The sequence below is a fragment of the Rhinichthys klamathensis genome, unplaced genomic scaffold, assembly GCF_029890125.1.
Source record: "Rhinichthys klamathensis goyatoka isolate OS25496 unplaced genomic scaffold, OSU_Roscu_1.1 h1tg000130l_1, whole genome shotgun sequence".
NCBI lineage: Eukaryota > Metazoa > Chordata > Actinopteri > Cypriniformes > Leuciscidae > Rhinichthys > Rhinichthys klamathensis.
In genome coordinates, this window is record NW_026606665.1 from 134,939 (window position 1) to 152,378 (window position 17,440).

Sequence of the window (17,440 nt, forward strand, 5' to 3'; positions counted from 1 at the left end):
AAACTAACATCGATCAGGAGACGTTCGGGGACGTCGATCAGTAGACAAAACCCAGGTAAACTAACATCGATCAGGAGACGTTTGTGGACGCCGATTAGTAGACGAGACCCAGGAAAACTAACGTCGATCAGGAGATGTTCAGGGACGTCGATTAGTAGACGAGACCCAGGTAAACTAACATCGATCAGGAGACGTTCGGGGACGTCGATCAGTAGACGAGACCCAGGAAAACTAACATCGATCAGGAGACGTTTGTGGACGCCGATTAGTAGACGAGACCCAGGAAAACTAACATCGATTAGGAGACGTTCGGGGACGTCGATCAGTAGACGAGACCCAGGTAAACTAACATCTATCAGGAGACGTTTGTGGACGTCGATCATTAGACGAGACCCAGGTAAACCAACGTCGATCAGGAGACGTTTGTGGACGTCGATTAGTAGACGAGACCCAGGTAAACTGACGTCGATCAGGAGACGTTTGTGGACGTCGATCAGTAGACGAGACCCAGGAAAACTAACATCGATCAGGAGATGTTTGTGGACGTCGATTAGTAGACGAGACCCAGGAAAACTAACGTCGATCAGGAGACGTTTGTGGACGTCGATTAGTAGACGAGACCCAGGAAAACTAACGTCGATCAGGAGACGTTTGTGGACGTCGATCAGTAGACGAGACCCAGGAAAACTAACATCGATCAGGAGATGTTTGTGGATGTCGATTAGTAGACGAGACCCAGGAAAACTAACGTCGATCAGGAGACATTCGGGGACGTTGATTAGTAGACAAGACCCAGGTAAACTGACGCCGATCAGGAGACGTTTGTGGACGTCGATTAGTAGACGAGACCCAGGTAAACTAATATCGATCAGGAGACGTTCGGGGACGTTGATTAGTAGACGAGACCCAGGTAAACTGACGCCGATCAGGAGACGTTTGTGGACGTCGATTAGTAGACGAGACCCAGGAAAACTAATGTCGATCAGGAGACGTTTGTGGACATCGATTAGTAGACGAGACCCAGGTAAACTGACGTCGATCAGGAGACGTTTGTGGACGTCGATTAGTAGACGAGACCCAGGTAAACTGACGTTGATCAGGAGACGTTCGGGGAGGTCGATTAGTAGACGAGACCCAGGAAAACTAACGTCGATCAGGAGACGTTTGTGGACGTCGATTAGTAGACGAGACCCAGGTAAACTAATATCGATCAGGAGACGTTCGGGGACGTTGATTAGTAGACAAGACCCAGGTAAACTGATGCCGATCAGGAGACGTTTGTGGACGTCGATTAGTAGACGAGACCCAGGTAAACTAACATCTATCAGGAGATGTTCAGGGACGTCGATTAGTAGACGAGACCCAGGTAAACTAACATCGATCAGGAGACGTTTGTGGACGTCGATTAGTAGACGAGACCCAGGTAAACTAACATCGATCAGGAGATGTTCAGGGATGTCGATTAGTAGACGAGACCCAGGTAAACTAACATCGATCAGGAGACGTTTGTGGACGTCGATTATTAGACGAGACCCAGGTAAACTAACGTCGATCAGGAGACATTCGGGGACGTCGATTAGTAGACGAGACCCAGGTAAACTGACGTCGATCAGGAGACGTTTGTGGACGTCGATTAGTAGACGAGACCCAGGTAAACTGACGTCGATAAGGAGACGTTTGTGGACGTCGATCAGTAGACGAGACCCAGGTAAACTAACGTCGATCAGGAGACATTCGGGGACGTCGATTAGTAGACGAGACCCAGGTAAACTGACGTCGATCAGGAGACGTTTGTGGACGTCGATTAGTAGACGAGACCCAGGAAAACTAACGTCGATCAGGAGATGTTTGTGGACGTCGATTAGTAGACCAGACCCAGGTAAACTAACGTCGATCAGGAGATGTTTGTGGACGTCGATTAGTAGACGAGACCCAGGAAAACTAACGTCGATCAGGAGATGTTTGTGGACGTCGATTAGTAGACCAGACCCAGGTAAACTAACGTCGATCAGGAGATGTTTGTGGACGTCGATTAGTAGACCAGACCCAGGTAAACTGACGTCGATCAGGAGACGTTCAGGGAGGTCGATTAGTAGACAAGACCCAGGTAAACTAACGTCGATCAGGAGACGTTTGTGGACGTCGATTAGTAGACGAGACCCAGGTAAACTAATATCCATCAGGAGACGTTCGGGGACGTTGATTAGTAGACAAGACCCAGGTAAACTGATGCCGATCAGGAGACGTTTGTGGACGTCGATTAGTAGACGAGACCCAGGTAAACTTACATCGATCAGGAGATGTTCAGGGATGTCGATTAGTAGACGAGACCCAGGTAAACTAACATTGATCAGGAGACGTTTGTGGACGTCGATTAGTAGACGAGACCCAGGTAAACTTACATCGATCAGGAGATGTTCAGGGACGTCGATTAGTAGACGAGACCCAGGTAAACTAACGTCGATCAGGAGACATTCGGGGACGTCGATTAGTAGACGAGACCCAGGTAAACTGACGTCGATCAGGAGACGTTTGTGGACGTCGATTAGTAGACGAGACCCAGGAAAACTAACGCCGATCAGGAGATGTTTGTGGACGTCGATTAGTAGACGAGACCCAGGAAAACTAACGTCGATCAGGAGATGTTTGTGGACGTCGATTAGTAGACCAGACCCAGGAAAACTAACGTCGATCAGGAGATGTTTGTGGACGTCGATTAGTAGACGAGACCCAGGAAAACTAACGTCGATCAGGAGATGTTTGTGGACGTCGATTAGTAGACCAGACCCAGGAAAACTAACATCTATCAGGAGATGTTCAGGGACGTCGATTAGTAGACGAGACCCAGGTAAACTAACATCGATCAGGAGACGTTTGTGGACGTCGATTAGTAGACGAGACCCAGGTAAACTAACATCGATCAGGAGATGTTCAGGGATGTCGATTAGTAGACGAGACCCAGGTAAACTAACATCGATCAGGAGACGTTTGTGGACGTCGATTATTAGACGAGACCCAGGTAAACTAACGTCGATCAGGAGACATTCGGGGACGTCGATTAGTAGACGAGACCCAGGTAAACTGACGTCGATCAGGAGACGTTTGTGGACGTCGATTAGTAGACGAGACCCAGGTAAACTGACGTCGATAAGGAGACGTTTGTGGACGTCGATCAGTAGACGAGACCCAGGTAAACTAACGTCGATCAGGAGACATTCGGGGACGTCGATTAGTAGACGAGACCCAGGTAAACTGACGTCGATCAGGAGACGTTTGTGGACGTCGATTAGTAGACGAGACCCAGGAAAACTAACGTCGATCAGGAGATGTTTGTGGACGTCGATTAGTAGACCAGACCCAGGTAAACTAACGTCGATCAGGAGATGTTTGTGGACGTCGATTAGTAGACGAGACCCAGGAAAACTAACGTCGATCAGGAGATGTTTGTGGACGTCGATTAGTAGACCAGACCCAGGTAAACTAACGTTGATCAGGAGATGTTTGTGGACGTCGATTAGTAGACCAGACCCAGGTAAACTGACGTCGATCAGGAGACGTTCGGGGAGGTCGATTAGTAGACAAGACCCAGGTAAACTAACGTCGATCAGGAGACGTTTGTGGACGTCGATTAGTAGACGAGACCCAGGTAAACTAATATCCATCAGGAGACGTTCGGGGACGTTGATTAGTAGACAAGACCCAGGTAAACTGATGCCGATCAGGAGACGTTTGTGGACGTCGATTAGTAGACGAGACCCAGGTAAACTTACATCGATCAGGAGATGTTCAGGGATGTCGATTAGTAGACGAGACCCAGGTAAACTAACATTGATCAGGAGACGTTTGTGGACGTCGATTAGTAGACGAGACCCAGGTAAACTTACATCGATCAGGAGATGTTCAGGGACGTCGATTAGTAGACGAGACCCAGGTAAACTAACGTCGATCAGGAGACATTCGGGGACGTCGATTAGTAGACGAGACCCAGGTAAACTGACGTCGATCAGGAGACGTTTGTGGACGTCGATTAGTAGACGAGACCCAGGAAAACTAACGTCGATCAGGAGATGTTTGTGGACGTCGATTAGTAGACCAGACCCAGGTAATTTAACGTCGATCAGGAGATGTTTGTGGACGTCGATTAGTAGACGAGACCCAGGAAAACTAACGCCGATCAGGAGATGTTTGTGGACGTCGATTAGTAGACGAGACCCAGGAAAACTAACGTCGATCAGGAGATGTTTGTGGACGTCGATTAGTAGACCAGACCCAGGAAAACTAACGTCGATCAGGAGATGTTTGTGGACGTCGATTAGTAGAAGAGACCCAGGAAAACTAATGTCGATCAGGAGATGTTTGTGGACGTCGATTAGTAGACCAGACCCAGGAAAACTAACGTCGATCAGGAGATGTTTGTGGACGTCGATTAGTAGACGAGACCCAGGTAAACTAATATCCATCAGGAGACGTTCGGGGACGTTGATTAGTAGACAAGACCCAGGTAAACTGATGCCGATCAGGAGACGTTTGTGGACGTCGATTAGTAGACGAGACCCAGGTAAACTTACATCGATCAGGAGATGTTCAGGGATGTCGATTAGTAGACGAGACCCAGGTAAACTAACATTGATCAGGAGACGTTTGTGGACGTCGATTAGTAGACGAGACCCAGGTAAACTTACATCGATCAGGAGATGTTCAGGGACGTCGATTAGTAGACGAGACCCAGGTAAACTAACGTCGATCAGGAGACATTCGGGGACGTCGATTAGTAGACGAGACCCAGGTAAACTGACGTCGATCAGGAGACGTTTGTGGACGTCGATTAGTAGACGAGACCCAGGAAAACTAACGTCGATCAGGAGATGTTTGTGGACGTCGATTAGTAGACCAGACCCAGGAAAACTAACGTCGATCAGGAGATGTTTGTGGACGTCGATTAGTAGAAGAGACCCAGGAAAACTAATGTCGATCAGGAGATGTTTGTGGACGTCGATTAGTAGACCAGACCCAGGAAAACTAACGTCGATCAGGAGATGTTTGTGGACGTCGATTAGTAGACCAGACCCAGGTAATTTAACGTCGATCAGGAGATGTTTGTGGACGTCGATTAGTAGACCAGACCCAGGTAAACTAACGTCGATCAGGAGATGTTTGTGGACGTCGATTAGTAGACGAGACCCAGGAAAACTAACGTCGATCAGGAGATGTTTGTGGACGTCGATTAGTAGACCAGACCCAGGTAATTTAACGTCGATCAGGAGATGTTTGTGGACGTCGATTAGTAGACCAGACCCAGGTAAACTAACGTCGATCAGGAGATGTTTGTGGACGTCGATTAGTAGACGAGACCCAGGAAAACTAACGTCGATCAGGAGATGTTTGTGGACGTCGATTAGTAGACCAGACCCAGGTAAACTAACATCGATCAGGAGACGTTTGTGGACGTCGATTAGTAGATGACCCAGGTAGACTTAAATCAGGTGCAAAAGATGGTAAAGAAGAATAATCTACCACACACCCCATCCCGTCACCAGGCCCTGCTCTCCAGGCTTCAGGAGTCGCTCCGCCAGGTTGGCGTCTGGAAGGCAAACCGGAGCGGCGAATGGACCCGGGGTCACGGGGGCAGACAGGTACAGCAGAGCGATGTCACTGTCGAAGGTGTATTCGTGGAAGTGAGGGTGGAGGACCACCTTCTCCACTTTGATCTTCTGTTCGTCTTTGTCGGGACGCATTTTATCGTAGTCTCCTGTGTGTGTGAATATCATAAATTCATGTCTGGGTTCAGCACAAAATCTGAAAAAGGTACAATAAAGCTTTAATTTGTTAAAGGGATAGTTCACCCAAAAATAAAAATTTGCCCATCATTTACTCACTCCCAAGCCATCCTAGGTGTGTATGACTTTCTTCTTTCAGACGAACACAATCAGAGTTATATTAAAAAATGTCCTGGCTCTTCCAAGCTTTATAATGGGAGTGAATATTAACTGATATTTTGAAGCCCAAAAAAGTGCATCCATCCATCATACAAGTAATCTATACGGCTCCGGGGGGTTAATAAAGGCCTTCTGAAGCGAACAGATGCATTTTGGTACAAAAAATATCCATATTTATAACTTTATAAGCTGTAATCACTGGCTTTCAGTAAAGGCCATATGCGACTCTAGTAACCTCTGACCTATATTTTGGGCTTAAATAAAACCTCACATTATAAAGCTTGGAAGAGCCAGGATATTTTTAAATATAACTCTGATTGTGTTCGGCTGAAAGAAGAAACTCATACACACCTAGGATGGCTTGAGGGTGAATAAACCATGGGATCATTTTTGGGTGAACTATCCCTTTAAAGGTTGTATCAGCGATTTCAGGCCCAAAAATAAATTATCACATTCATCTAATCTTTCCAAACAATCCGCTAGCTGCCCGCCCCATAAGCAGGCTGTCAAAAAAACGCGTCCGCCCCTTTCGGTGATTGGTTGGAACACTGTTTATTTTGGTTTTGAGTGGTGGTTGTACCCATTTGTTTTTGTGTGCAGATCTCAGAGCCGAGGCTCCCTACAGAGACACGTTTTTTTTGACGGCCTGCTTATGGGGCGGGCAGCTAGCGGATCGTTAGGAAAGATTAGATGAATGTGATAATTATTTTTTGGGCCTGAAATCGCTGATACAACCTTTAACATCAGAGAAGTAGTCAAGGCCAGACAGCAAAATATATGAATGAGATAATTAAGTGATTAATCAAGTGATGATTGAGCGTTAGTTATGAACGCCTGCTGTTAACAAGCAGAATCACTGAAGGAAAGAGAAACAACAACTGACTTCCAGCCACAGCCTTAGATGAAATCAACTGAAGATAAAAGAAGATATTCAATCTCTTTCATTCCTTCCACCGGATATTAACCAGAACCATCAAATCATCATATTATACTGATTTCTAAAGGATCATGTGACACTGAAGACTGGAGTAATGATGCTCAACATTCAGCTTTGATCACAGGAATAAATTTGATTTTTAACATACATTCACATAGAAAGTCAAATTTAAATTGTAATAGTATTTCATAATATTAATGTTTTTACATAAATGTAGAGCATAAGAGACAGACATTATGTGTGTATATAGTATATCATTTTTTTGAACGGTACTATTCCACATAAGGAAACTGTAACCTTGTATCACTCATATAGTTAACCGTGTTCAGAATGCATCAATTTTCATTTACATGTAATAACCACGTTTCTGAACACTGCAACACGAGCGTCATATGAGGCATGAAGGGTCCCATCAGACAGGCCCTGTCCCAAATGGCACACTCCGGACTTGTGGACTTCCTCAGAGTCCACACTTCGGTGACGTCATGTAGTGCAGACCTATAGGGCCCTTAGCGCGAGTCCGCGAGAGCGCATTGAGAGGTATTTTTGGGACAGACTCGATCGTCACGCCGGAAACAGGAAGACGGTCTGATTGGTGTTATGGACAGGAGCTACAGGTTCGGGGAAATATGCTGCCTATTGTTGTTGTGTTTACATATGACTCAGTAAAGCCCTGATGGGTAAAGCCCTGATGGGCTTTACACTTAAATATTTTCTTCTCAGCCATGTTAACAATTATCCGTGAGCGAAATCTCCTCCCATCCGTTGTCTGATTGGCCTTTCGCAAGGATTCCTGGGTAGTTAAAGTGCGTGGAGCCTGCATCTATGCGGGCTTCGCGGAAGACCGTTTCAAGGGTAGAAAGGAGGCGCTGCTGAGCACACTTCAGAGCGTTAAAATGCTAAATGGGACGGCCTACGGACTCGTAGACTCGGCGAGCACGCGCAATTTAAGTCCACGAGACCGAAAGTCCGCATGAAGTGCGCCATTTGGGACAGGGCCTCAGACGTCACTCACCGACGGTCACATGGTTTGGTGTTTGCTGGAGACAGTGTGCTGCCGTCACCACCCAGCGCAGATCGATCAGAGAGCCGCCGCAGAACCCTTGCTCATCCTCACGACGGAGAAGAACCTGCAGCGTTTTCATTCAAAGTGTTATGGTCCTTGAACACGGAGTCCGAAATTTTCGTATTCGTCATTCGGTGGCTCTGAATTGTCATAACACCTCTTAAAGTGCTTGCTACGGATGCAAAAAACGCAGAAAATCGAACCTAATACGAATTTTTTTTATGACGGACGGTGGCAGTGTGCAAACGTGATTGAGACAACGTGAGGTCGTATTTATTTTTTAACGCGCCAAAATTTCGGACGAACATTTCAGACTTAGTTTGCCAGGACCTTGAGTCCGAAATTTTCGCACGTTAAAAAAATAAATACAACCTCACGTTGTGTGATTCACGTTTAGACACTGCCTGCAAAATTTTCGTCCGCCATAATTTTTTTGGGATCGGGTTCGATTTTCTGCGATTTTCGCATCTGTAGCAAGCATTTTGAGAGGTGTTATGGCAATTCAAAGCCACCGAATGACGAATACGAATTTCGGACTCAGTGTGCAAGGACCTTTACTGATCAAATCTCTGAAGGTTAAGCATAAAGGTCATGTGAAGGTTCAGATTCGCCCCACCTGCCACGGACTCCCGCCCTGACTCTGCAGCTGACCTCCAACGATACGCGTATCCTCATTTGCACCTGTGATGTCACTTCCTGTCTCTGAGAGCTCGTCCTGTGAAGCAGGTTCGGCTTGTTGAAGTGTGGTTTGGTTTGGCGGGAGAGTCGAGTTGTCCAGTGAACTTCTGTTGTGATGCAATGAGTGGGAGGAGTTTGTCACGGTGTGGGTGTGGTTTACATCATCAGGATCTGTGGTGCTTATATCATCCAGAGAGCGAGACATGATCCCACCACTCCACTGTTTCCCACAGGGGTACTGCACTAACACACACACACACACACACACACATATATATATACACACAAACAGACATATATACATAAACACACACAGAATCAAACACACATAAAAACACAGACACACATACATACACAGAAACATCTAGATTTGTTCAGATATACTGTTTACATTTATAAAAAAAAAACATCATGAAAGCTGTAAAAAAAAAAAAAGGTGCATATTTCGCCCCAAAATAAGAGAAATAATAAATATTTTGTTTTAGCAAAATTATGCATATATATATATATATATATATATATCAGTTATTATCATTAACTAAAACCATCAAAACACATTTTCATTATTTGAAATGAAATCTACATTGCCAAAAAAAAAACTAATATAAAAAGCTTATTTTATTTCAGCTAGTTGCCAACATTTCTATTTACTTATTTATTGTAAGTTCTCTAAAATAACTAATACTAAAATTATATAGACAGTTAAGAAAAATATCAAAAAGGTTAAAAAAAATCCCAGATTTTTTTTTAATGAAAACTAAAACAGAGATTATAAAATGAACTATACAAGTATATCAATAATACTGTAAATATATATATATATATATATATATCACACACAATTGTTGCACTCCAACTAAAAATCATGTTGCTTCATGTGCATCGCCGAGCCACACACACACACAAAAACAAATCAATGCAAACAAAGGGATTGCAAACCGTAAACTGAGTTACATCCAGACTAGAAAATATTCACTAATGAAGGTCTAGCAAAAATATTTTTATTTTATAAAATCCATATAATGCAAAAAAAAAAGTGCAAGAGTGTGTGTTTAGCAATCCCTTTCTTTGCACATTCTCTTAATAATGCTCAAATAATGAATTTCTTTGATTTTAAGGACATGTTTGGTGAGATTCACCTTTAAAATATGAATGGTTAATGATTTAAGCATGTGAGCTGATCTCTTTTGTTGCGCAGGTGTGTGTGTGTGTGTGTGTTTGTACCTGATGGATTGCAGCTGCGTTGGTCTTCATCCAGCTGATACCCGTCTGCACATCTGCACACAACACCTGGAGTCTGCTCTGAGCTGCAGTAGTGCAGACACCCTCCGTTCTTATACCTACAGTCAAACACCTCTGAACACACACACACACACACACACACACACTCACTGTCTGCTATCTGTGAGGAAACAATCATGAGCATCAGAAGTATTCTTGAGCCATTCAGAATAAGTATTCTTATATCTACAGTCAAACACCTCTGAACACACACACACACACACACATGCAAAGTATACTTGCAGCCAGACTAATTTAGTATACTTCAAATGTATTAATGATTAGTTAACTTGAAGTGTGCTATTTTGGAACAACTAATTTTGTACTAAGTATATTTTAGTTGTAATTAAATTAATTTAAGTGTATTTAGTGCAGTTTTGTGTGTTAAAGTGGAACAATTCGTACAAATTGTTCGTGAGATAGTATACTTTAAGTATATGCCTGTGTAGGGACTAATTAGATGCTTGATTAGTGATATTGAAGTGTATTTTATTTGTGTTACAAGTACATTACAAATTCATTACGAGTGTATTCGAAACATACACTAAATAAATACCATAAGTGTATTATATTTGAGTAAAAAGTATATGTTCAGAAATACCTTTGACTTATTCCAAATACTACAAATTGCACACTTTGTCTTCAAAAACAAATGCATTTGCATTAATAAACATATATTACTTAGCTATACTTTGTACAATATACTATAATGTATTTTGAAAGTATACTTCCAATGTATTGTTACAATGATCATTTTCAGCACAGTTATACCTAAAATATATTTTGAATACAGTGCAAATAAATAATATATTTTTTTAAATAAACAGAATTTTCACTTCAAGTATATTTCTCTAAAATATATTTTTAGAAAATATACTTAAGTGCAATTATTTTAAAGTGTGTTAAAAGTTGTATTGTGAAAATAGGTAAAAGCATGATGCTAATATACTTTTAATATATTTAAAGGTAGTACCATTTTTTGTTAGTGTTTCTGCAATGTACCGTTGAAAAAGAAAATATATTTCAAATCCAATAAAGTATACGTTCTTTTCACCAGGGCATCAGTACCTGTCTGACAGTTGTGTCCGCTGTACTGTGGAGGACAGAGACACTCGTGAACACCTCGACTCTCACTGCAGATCCCTCCGTTCACACACGGGTTAAAGCGACACAGGTTACCGTCTAAACAACACATTTACCTCAGCAACACGTCTCAGACTGGTTCATTCAGAAGAGTTAGACTTCTAAACACTTACTCCGATATCTGTACCAGAACTCCATCTAGAAGAACACGAGAGGTCAGAGAACAGTGATGTCATTCACTCTTAGCAATGAAAGTTCCGTTTAGAACTAAAGACGTTTTTGCAGTGTGATGTCATAGATAGAAGAATTCGAGTAAGTGAAATAAAAATGCAAAACGGATGTATGGAATTTTTGTGATTTTTTTTTTTGTAAGTTATCCCCTGTAAAAAAAAAAAAAAAGTATTATTATTATTTATGCTATTATGATGAATGTAATAGATAATAGTTGAATACATTGTGATCCTCTAAATGTGTATGTTGTTATTGTTCTGTTATGCAATAAAAAAATTACTTTTTAAGAAATCCACCTGGATGTTCTTGTGCTTTATAAAGAACTCAAAAAAACCAAAACATTGATCTAAAGTACTTGATAAATCATCAGGAACTTTAAAGAACCATATAGCAACGCAAGAACCCCATGAAATCAAAACGGTCAATTCTTGTTGTTTTTTTATGGAATATTACAGTATTTATACTAAATGATTTATCAGTGCACATTATTATTGCGTTAAATTCATGTTTCTGGTGATCTTGAATCAGAATAACTTCCTCTCTTCTCTTCTCTGATGACGAGGGCGGGGCAATAACCTGTCACTCACATGAGATCCACCAATAGCAAACCACAACCATCCAATCAATTCCCCACAGACAAAATCAAGACCCGCCCACATTTGTTCTTGTTTGAGAAGCGTTTCACTCAGATATACGGCACAATAGATGATCACAACTTCCGTTTCAAGGTGACTTTATTAAGATCAACCAAACAAAATGTGGAATATTTAATGGAAGCACAAACAGTAAATAGATTTAGAGATATCAAAGTGAGACCAGATGATGCGACTGTACCGTTTTCTCTTTGCTCTGGAAGATCTCGGCCGCCTCCTCCAGAGAGCACAGCTCCTCGTAACACTCCTGCTCTTCGAGTCCTGAGCAGACGCACAGCATCACGCCTGTCCAGAAACACTGAACACACTCGGCAGGTTTAATGGAAACACACCCAGCTATCAGCGTTCTGGCAAAGTTCTCTCAAAGCGACGGACAGGGCCAGGTTTATCCAAAGGCGTATATATATATATAATATTATTATTTCATCCTAATACTAAAACTCTGTAAGACAATTACTATTTACAGGTGAAACTTGAAAAATTTGAATATGGTGCAAAAGTTCATTTATTTCAGTAATTCAACTTAAAAGGTGAAACTAATGTATTATATAGACTCATTACATGCAAAGTGAGATATTCCAAGGCTTTTTTTGTTATAATGTTGATAATTATGGTTTACAGCTTATGAAAACCCCAAATTCAAAATTAGAATATTGTGAAAAGGTTTTACAGCTGTAAGCCATAATCATCAAAATTATAACAAAAAAAGGCTTGAAATATCTCACTTTGCATGTAATGAGTCTATATAATATATTAGTTTCACCTTTTAAGTTGAATTACTGAAATAAATTAATTTTTGCACGATATTAAAATTTTCATAGTTTCACCTGTAAATGAACAAAATGTAAAATATTAGGCGGAAACCCGTAACTCCATTTGTTTCATAAATCATTACTATTGTCCACCCTTTATGTCTCTCTGTGGGTTTTGCAAATATTTTGGCCAATGAAAAGTATTAAAAAGAGATCCTGACTAAACCTCGTATCTCCATTGGATACTCAAACTGTCAATCAAACCTCATAACTCCGCCCCACCTCTATCGCGAAGTTTGGAGCGTCTCTGCTTGTTTGCAATGCAAGGGTAGATACAGAATGGGTTCTGTGAATAAGTACAGAGTTGTTGTTTTTTACTCACGAAATATGTTAGAGCCATTTCCATTTCATATATTTGGACTCAATGGACTGATTTAATAATTTGAATATAATCAAGTTTAAGTTTGATAATTATTATTTGTGAGTATTTGCACTGAATGTTAATGCATTTTCGAATGGAGACTTGTATTATATTATTGTGTATATTTCGATAAGGAAGTGGGGGTGGAGTTCGGATATAAATTTCAGAACGCGTGTCTATGGGTGTGTGCGCGTGTGATTGTTAGCGGTGAAAATATGGCTCAACTGTTTGCTTTATTCAATTTCATTCTTCGAAAATAAACTAGCCTACTAAGAAGATATGCTACGGACTCATGCATCAATTGCTCTCCCTCCCAGTCCCATCTGGACAGCGGCTCATCATTACAAATGTGCCGCTATACTGAAGTCCGAGAATCCCGTGAAGACGCGGAAGCGGATCGTGCGGCAACGACCCGATAAACTGGCCACTGATGCGAACATCTGCGGTTTGTTTACTGCACCTTCAGAGTATTCAGCGCTGGATCTGACTGACTTCACTAAGACGCTGTTTGAACGTGCGGTGAGTAGCCATTTGGCGAGTTTTATTATGGATTATTATGCTGGCGGCCGAGCTGAGATGGAAGTGTGATTAAGCTTTGACGATCTGATATGGTGTGAATTGAAAGCTGTCTATGAACTTTGCAAGTGTTCAAAGCAAGATTTTCGGCGCATATGCACATGTTTTGGGGATTGATGATGAAGATGATGAGCAGTCTTGCAAGGTGGTTCAAACAAAGTGGTTTTATATGGGCCAAAGATTTAAGCCAGTTATTTGGATGCAAGAACGCAAGCTTGATTCTCATTCTGGGGTGCGTTTCCCAAAGCCAACTATGGTCGCAAGTTCCGTCGTTACCAATAGAGTTCACTGGAAATTGCGATCATAGTTGGATAACGATGCTTTCGGGAAACGCACTCCTGGTCAATAAATAAAGGTGAGCGATGATTGCACTCTGAGCCAAACACATAAAGCGGTTGTGAATAACAACAAGTGTCTATGATGACTGAGATTGAAGGCTGATATTGCAATTGAACGTTTTAAATTGAACGTTTGAACGTTTCTCGCCTGTGCAAGAAAAATGAATGAATTGAAGGCTTTGATGGTTGATGGGAGCAAATGCTGACAAAGTAAATGAACTTCACCTTGAATTTCAAAGAGCTTTAAATGAGTTTTATTAAGTGCACGAGTCTGTACAATTGTTTTTATCTGATGATGTCAAAGAAAGTGAAAGGATTGGCTGGTTTTAGCCAATAAGGGTCCCTTTAACCAAGCTCTCGAATGAATTAGAGCTGTGGGAAATGAACCAATCTGATCCACAGACTTTGATTGAGCCTATTGAAAATGCATCTAATGTCTCCAAAGATCAAAATAAACCGAGACCCAGTTCAATTCTGCCGGCTCATGTGAAAAGTGCAGCCGATAAAGCAGCTTTTTTGCTTGTGTTGAAGCTTTTTACAAGGAAACCGGTGCTTGAGTTGGAAAAAGCTGGAATCTAAGATGGAAGCTTTTCAGCTGCCGTCTGAAATAGAGGCTGTGAATGCACAATTAAAGGTGTTGGATATTTCCAAAGCAAGTTCACTGCATAGTTCTCACTCATCTGTCAAATTAGGAAATGCTATTAACGAATATCTGGATACGGCTCTGGAAAAAAAATCGTCTTTGCTCGTTGAGTCTGAATCCTCTCCTCTACATTTTAAGAGGATTGGACCAATTCCTAAAACAACACTGCAAAGGATTCTTCATTGAACTCAAACTTCTTCAAAGCCTGCTGATAATCAAACAGCAATTGCAGCTCCAACTACAACGTCACAAAGTGAAGCTAGTAACACCAAAGACAAAGCGATCTGGGGTGCGTTTCCCAAAGCCAATTATGGTCGCAAGTTCCGTCGTACCAATATAGTTCAATGGAAATTACGATCATAGTTGGCCAACGATGCTTTTGGGAAACGCACTCCTGGCTGATTTACTTGTGACCTAGAAGAAACAAGAGTGATTCAATATAGATTTTTCACGAGGTCTTTCTTCCATAAAGTTAAGGAGAAAACGAATAACAATCAAGACCGATTGTATTATCTGGAACAGTTTGAGTTCTTGAACTTGTTTGAAGTTGTCTCTACGCTAGCAGAGGTTATGCTGAGGCCAAACTGTGGTGTTCTATAGTAAACCTCTAGAGGGAGCTCTGGTGTGTAAGACAGAAATGAAAAGAGAGAAGTGAAGAACATGTGAGGTGGAAGAATAAAGAGAACGACACGTTAAGTTCAGTAACGGTGTTAATACATTTATTTCGAGGCACTCAACACAAACGTTTTCTAAAGCACCATTTTGGACATAAATGTAAGATTGCTAGTGCATACATGGAGAAAGCTTTAAAACAGGGTAACATTCGCTCTGATGATGAAAAAGCATTGAATAGTTATGCAATCTAACTCAGAGGATGCACAAGATCTGGCTAACATGGCGTTGAATTTACCATTCAATCTAAAAATAATTAGTCTTTAGGCTTCTTTATAAGAAGGCCAGGCTTTGCTGACTTGGTAGCTTTCATTGAGAAACAAGCTAAGATTCTTCTTGATCCAGTCTTTGGAGAGATTCAAGATCTGAAAACAAATTCTAACATCAGAAAGATGTCAAAGACTGAACTTCCATTATATAAATCTTCCTGCAGGAGAAGTTTTGCTACAACGGCTTCTTCTATCGAAGTATCAAAGGAGAATAGTCAACAAAAGTTCTTGTTTTGTGCCTGTGATCATGCAATGAACTCCTGTGTTAAAATGGCGAACATATCACACAAGGATAAATTGAATTCTTGAGAACAAATGAGTCTTTGTTTTGCTTGTCTCAAAAAAGGACATCTAACAAAGGCCTGCAAAAAAACATTTAATTTGCCAAGTATGTTCTAAGAAACATCTGACAGTGCAGCAAATCATAAATCCTTCATTGAATGGAGGCTCACCTAATTCACCGACTGATGTGGACAAGAGAGAGGATGATGCTACAAAAGCTAAATCCAAAAATGTGTTTCCACTGAAATTACCCGGAACAATTTGTCCCAGGAACTTGTTGCTTTCTGCTTTTCCACCTCTGTCTAAAGTACCATGAAGATTAGGCAAAGTAGTCCAGTGACTTAGGACTGCACGCAACGCAACAGATTTTTTAAAATGGTGGTTGAAATGTCAACCAATCAAAATGCGGCATGAACTCAACCAATCAGCATGTTCAGCGCCCAAGTCCCACCCCCGAAAGTTCTGAACTTTGAACTTTGAAAAAGTACTACAAGCAAGCAGGGACTTTCTGAAGGCTGCACGATTAATCGCAATTTACATGTAATCGCACTTAAATCGAGTCGGGTTATCGAGATGTTGAAACTGCAAAGGCTGTGATTGTATTTTATGTGCAGCTTGTCAGTGAAGCACGGCTCTGTAAACGCGGCTCCGTCTGAAAGCACTGCGAGTTTGAGTCGCTTATAACGTGCGTTTGAAAAAGCAACACGTGCGTGGCAAACATCTTTCCAAACATGAGAAGCATTTATGAAGCTCTTGTCCTTAATAACATGCTTTTACTCCAAACTCACTTCATAAGCACAGCTGAGCTCATCCTTCTGTGAGATGATGCGCTTCTCACACAGAATAAGGCAGTCGTGTGTTTATTAGTCATGTTTAATCAAAGCGTTTCACTCTGATTATTCAGCAACAGCGATGGGGTTTCCTGGAATGATGTGCGGATATTTGGTGAGTGTGTGTGCGTGTGTGTGTGTGAGACGCCCTCTGGTGTTCAGATGGATATGTGGTGTGTGTGAGACGCCCTCTGGTGTTCAGATGGATATGTGGTGTGTGTGAGACGCCCTCTGGTGTTCAGATGGATATGTGGTGTGTGTGAGACGCCCTCTGGTGTTCAGATGGATATGTGGTGTGTGTGAGACGCCCTCTGGTGTTCAGAGAGATATGTGGTGTGTGTGAGACGCCCTCTGGTGTTCAGAGAGATATGTGGTGTGTGTGAGACGCCCTCTGGTGTTCAGAGAGATATGTGGTGTGTGTGAGACGCCCTCTGGTGTTCAGAGAGATATGTGGTGTGTGTGAGACGCCCTCTGGTGTTCAGATGGATATGTGGTGTGTGTGAGACGCCCTCTGGTGTTCAGAGAGATATGTGGTGTGTGTGAGACGCCCTCTGGTGTTCAGATGGATATGTGGTGTGTGTGAGACGCCCTCTGGTGTTCAGAGAGATATGTGGTGTGTGTGAGACGCCCTCTGGTGTTCAGATGGATATGTGGTGTGTGTGAGACGCCCTCTGGTGTTCAGAGAGATATGTGGTGTGTGTGTTTGTGTGTGTGTGTGTGTGTGTGTGTGTGAGACGCCCTCTGGTGTTCAGAGATAAAATATGTGGTGTGTGTGTGTGTGAGACGCCTGAG

The 17,440-nt window shown here is 42.1% G+C and overlaps 1 protein-coding gene across 1 annotated transcript in view; it reads right to left on the minus strand.

Annotated features, from left to right (window-relative positions):
- The window catches only part of LOC130089389 (coagulation factor IX), a 28,040-nt gene that overhangs the window by 3,304 nt on the left and 7,296 nt on the right, over positions 1-17,440 (minus strand). The window contains exons 2-8 of the mRNA XM_056256689.1: positions 12,047-12,163; positions 11,155-11,179; positions 10,967-11,080; positions 9,842-9,973; positions 8,556-8,860; positions 7,889-8,003; positions 5,522-5,749 (exon numbers count right to left, since the gene is read on the minus strand). Of these exons, the coding sequence (XP_056112664.1) occupies positions 5,522-5,749; positions 7,889-8,003; positions 8,556-8,860; positions 9,842-9,973; positions 10,967-11,080; positions 11,155-11,179; positions 12,047-12,145 (1,018 nt within the window). The 5' untranslated portion in view covers positions 12,146-12,163. The remainder of the gene's footprint in view (positions 1-5,521; positions 5,750-7,888; positions 8,004-8,555; positions 8,861-9,841; positions 9,974-10,966; positions 11,081-11,154; positions 11,180-12,046; positions 12,164-17,440) is intronic.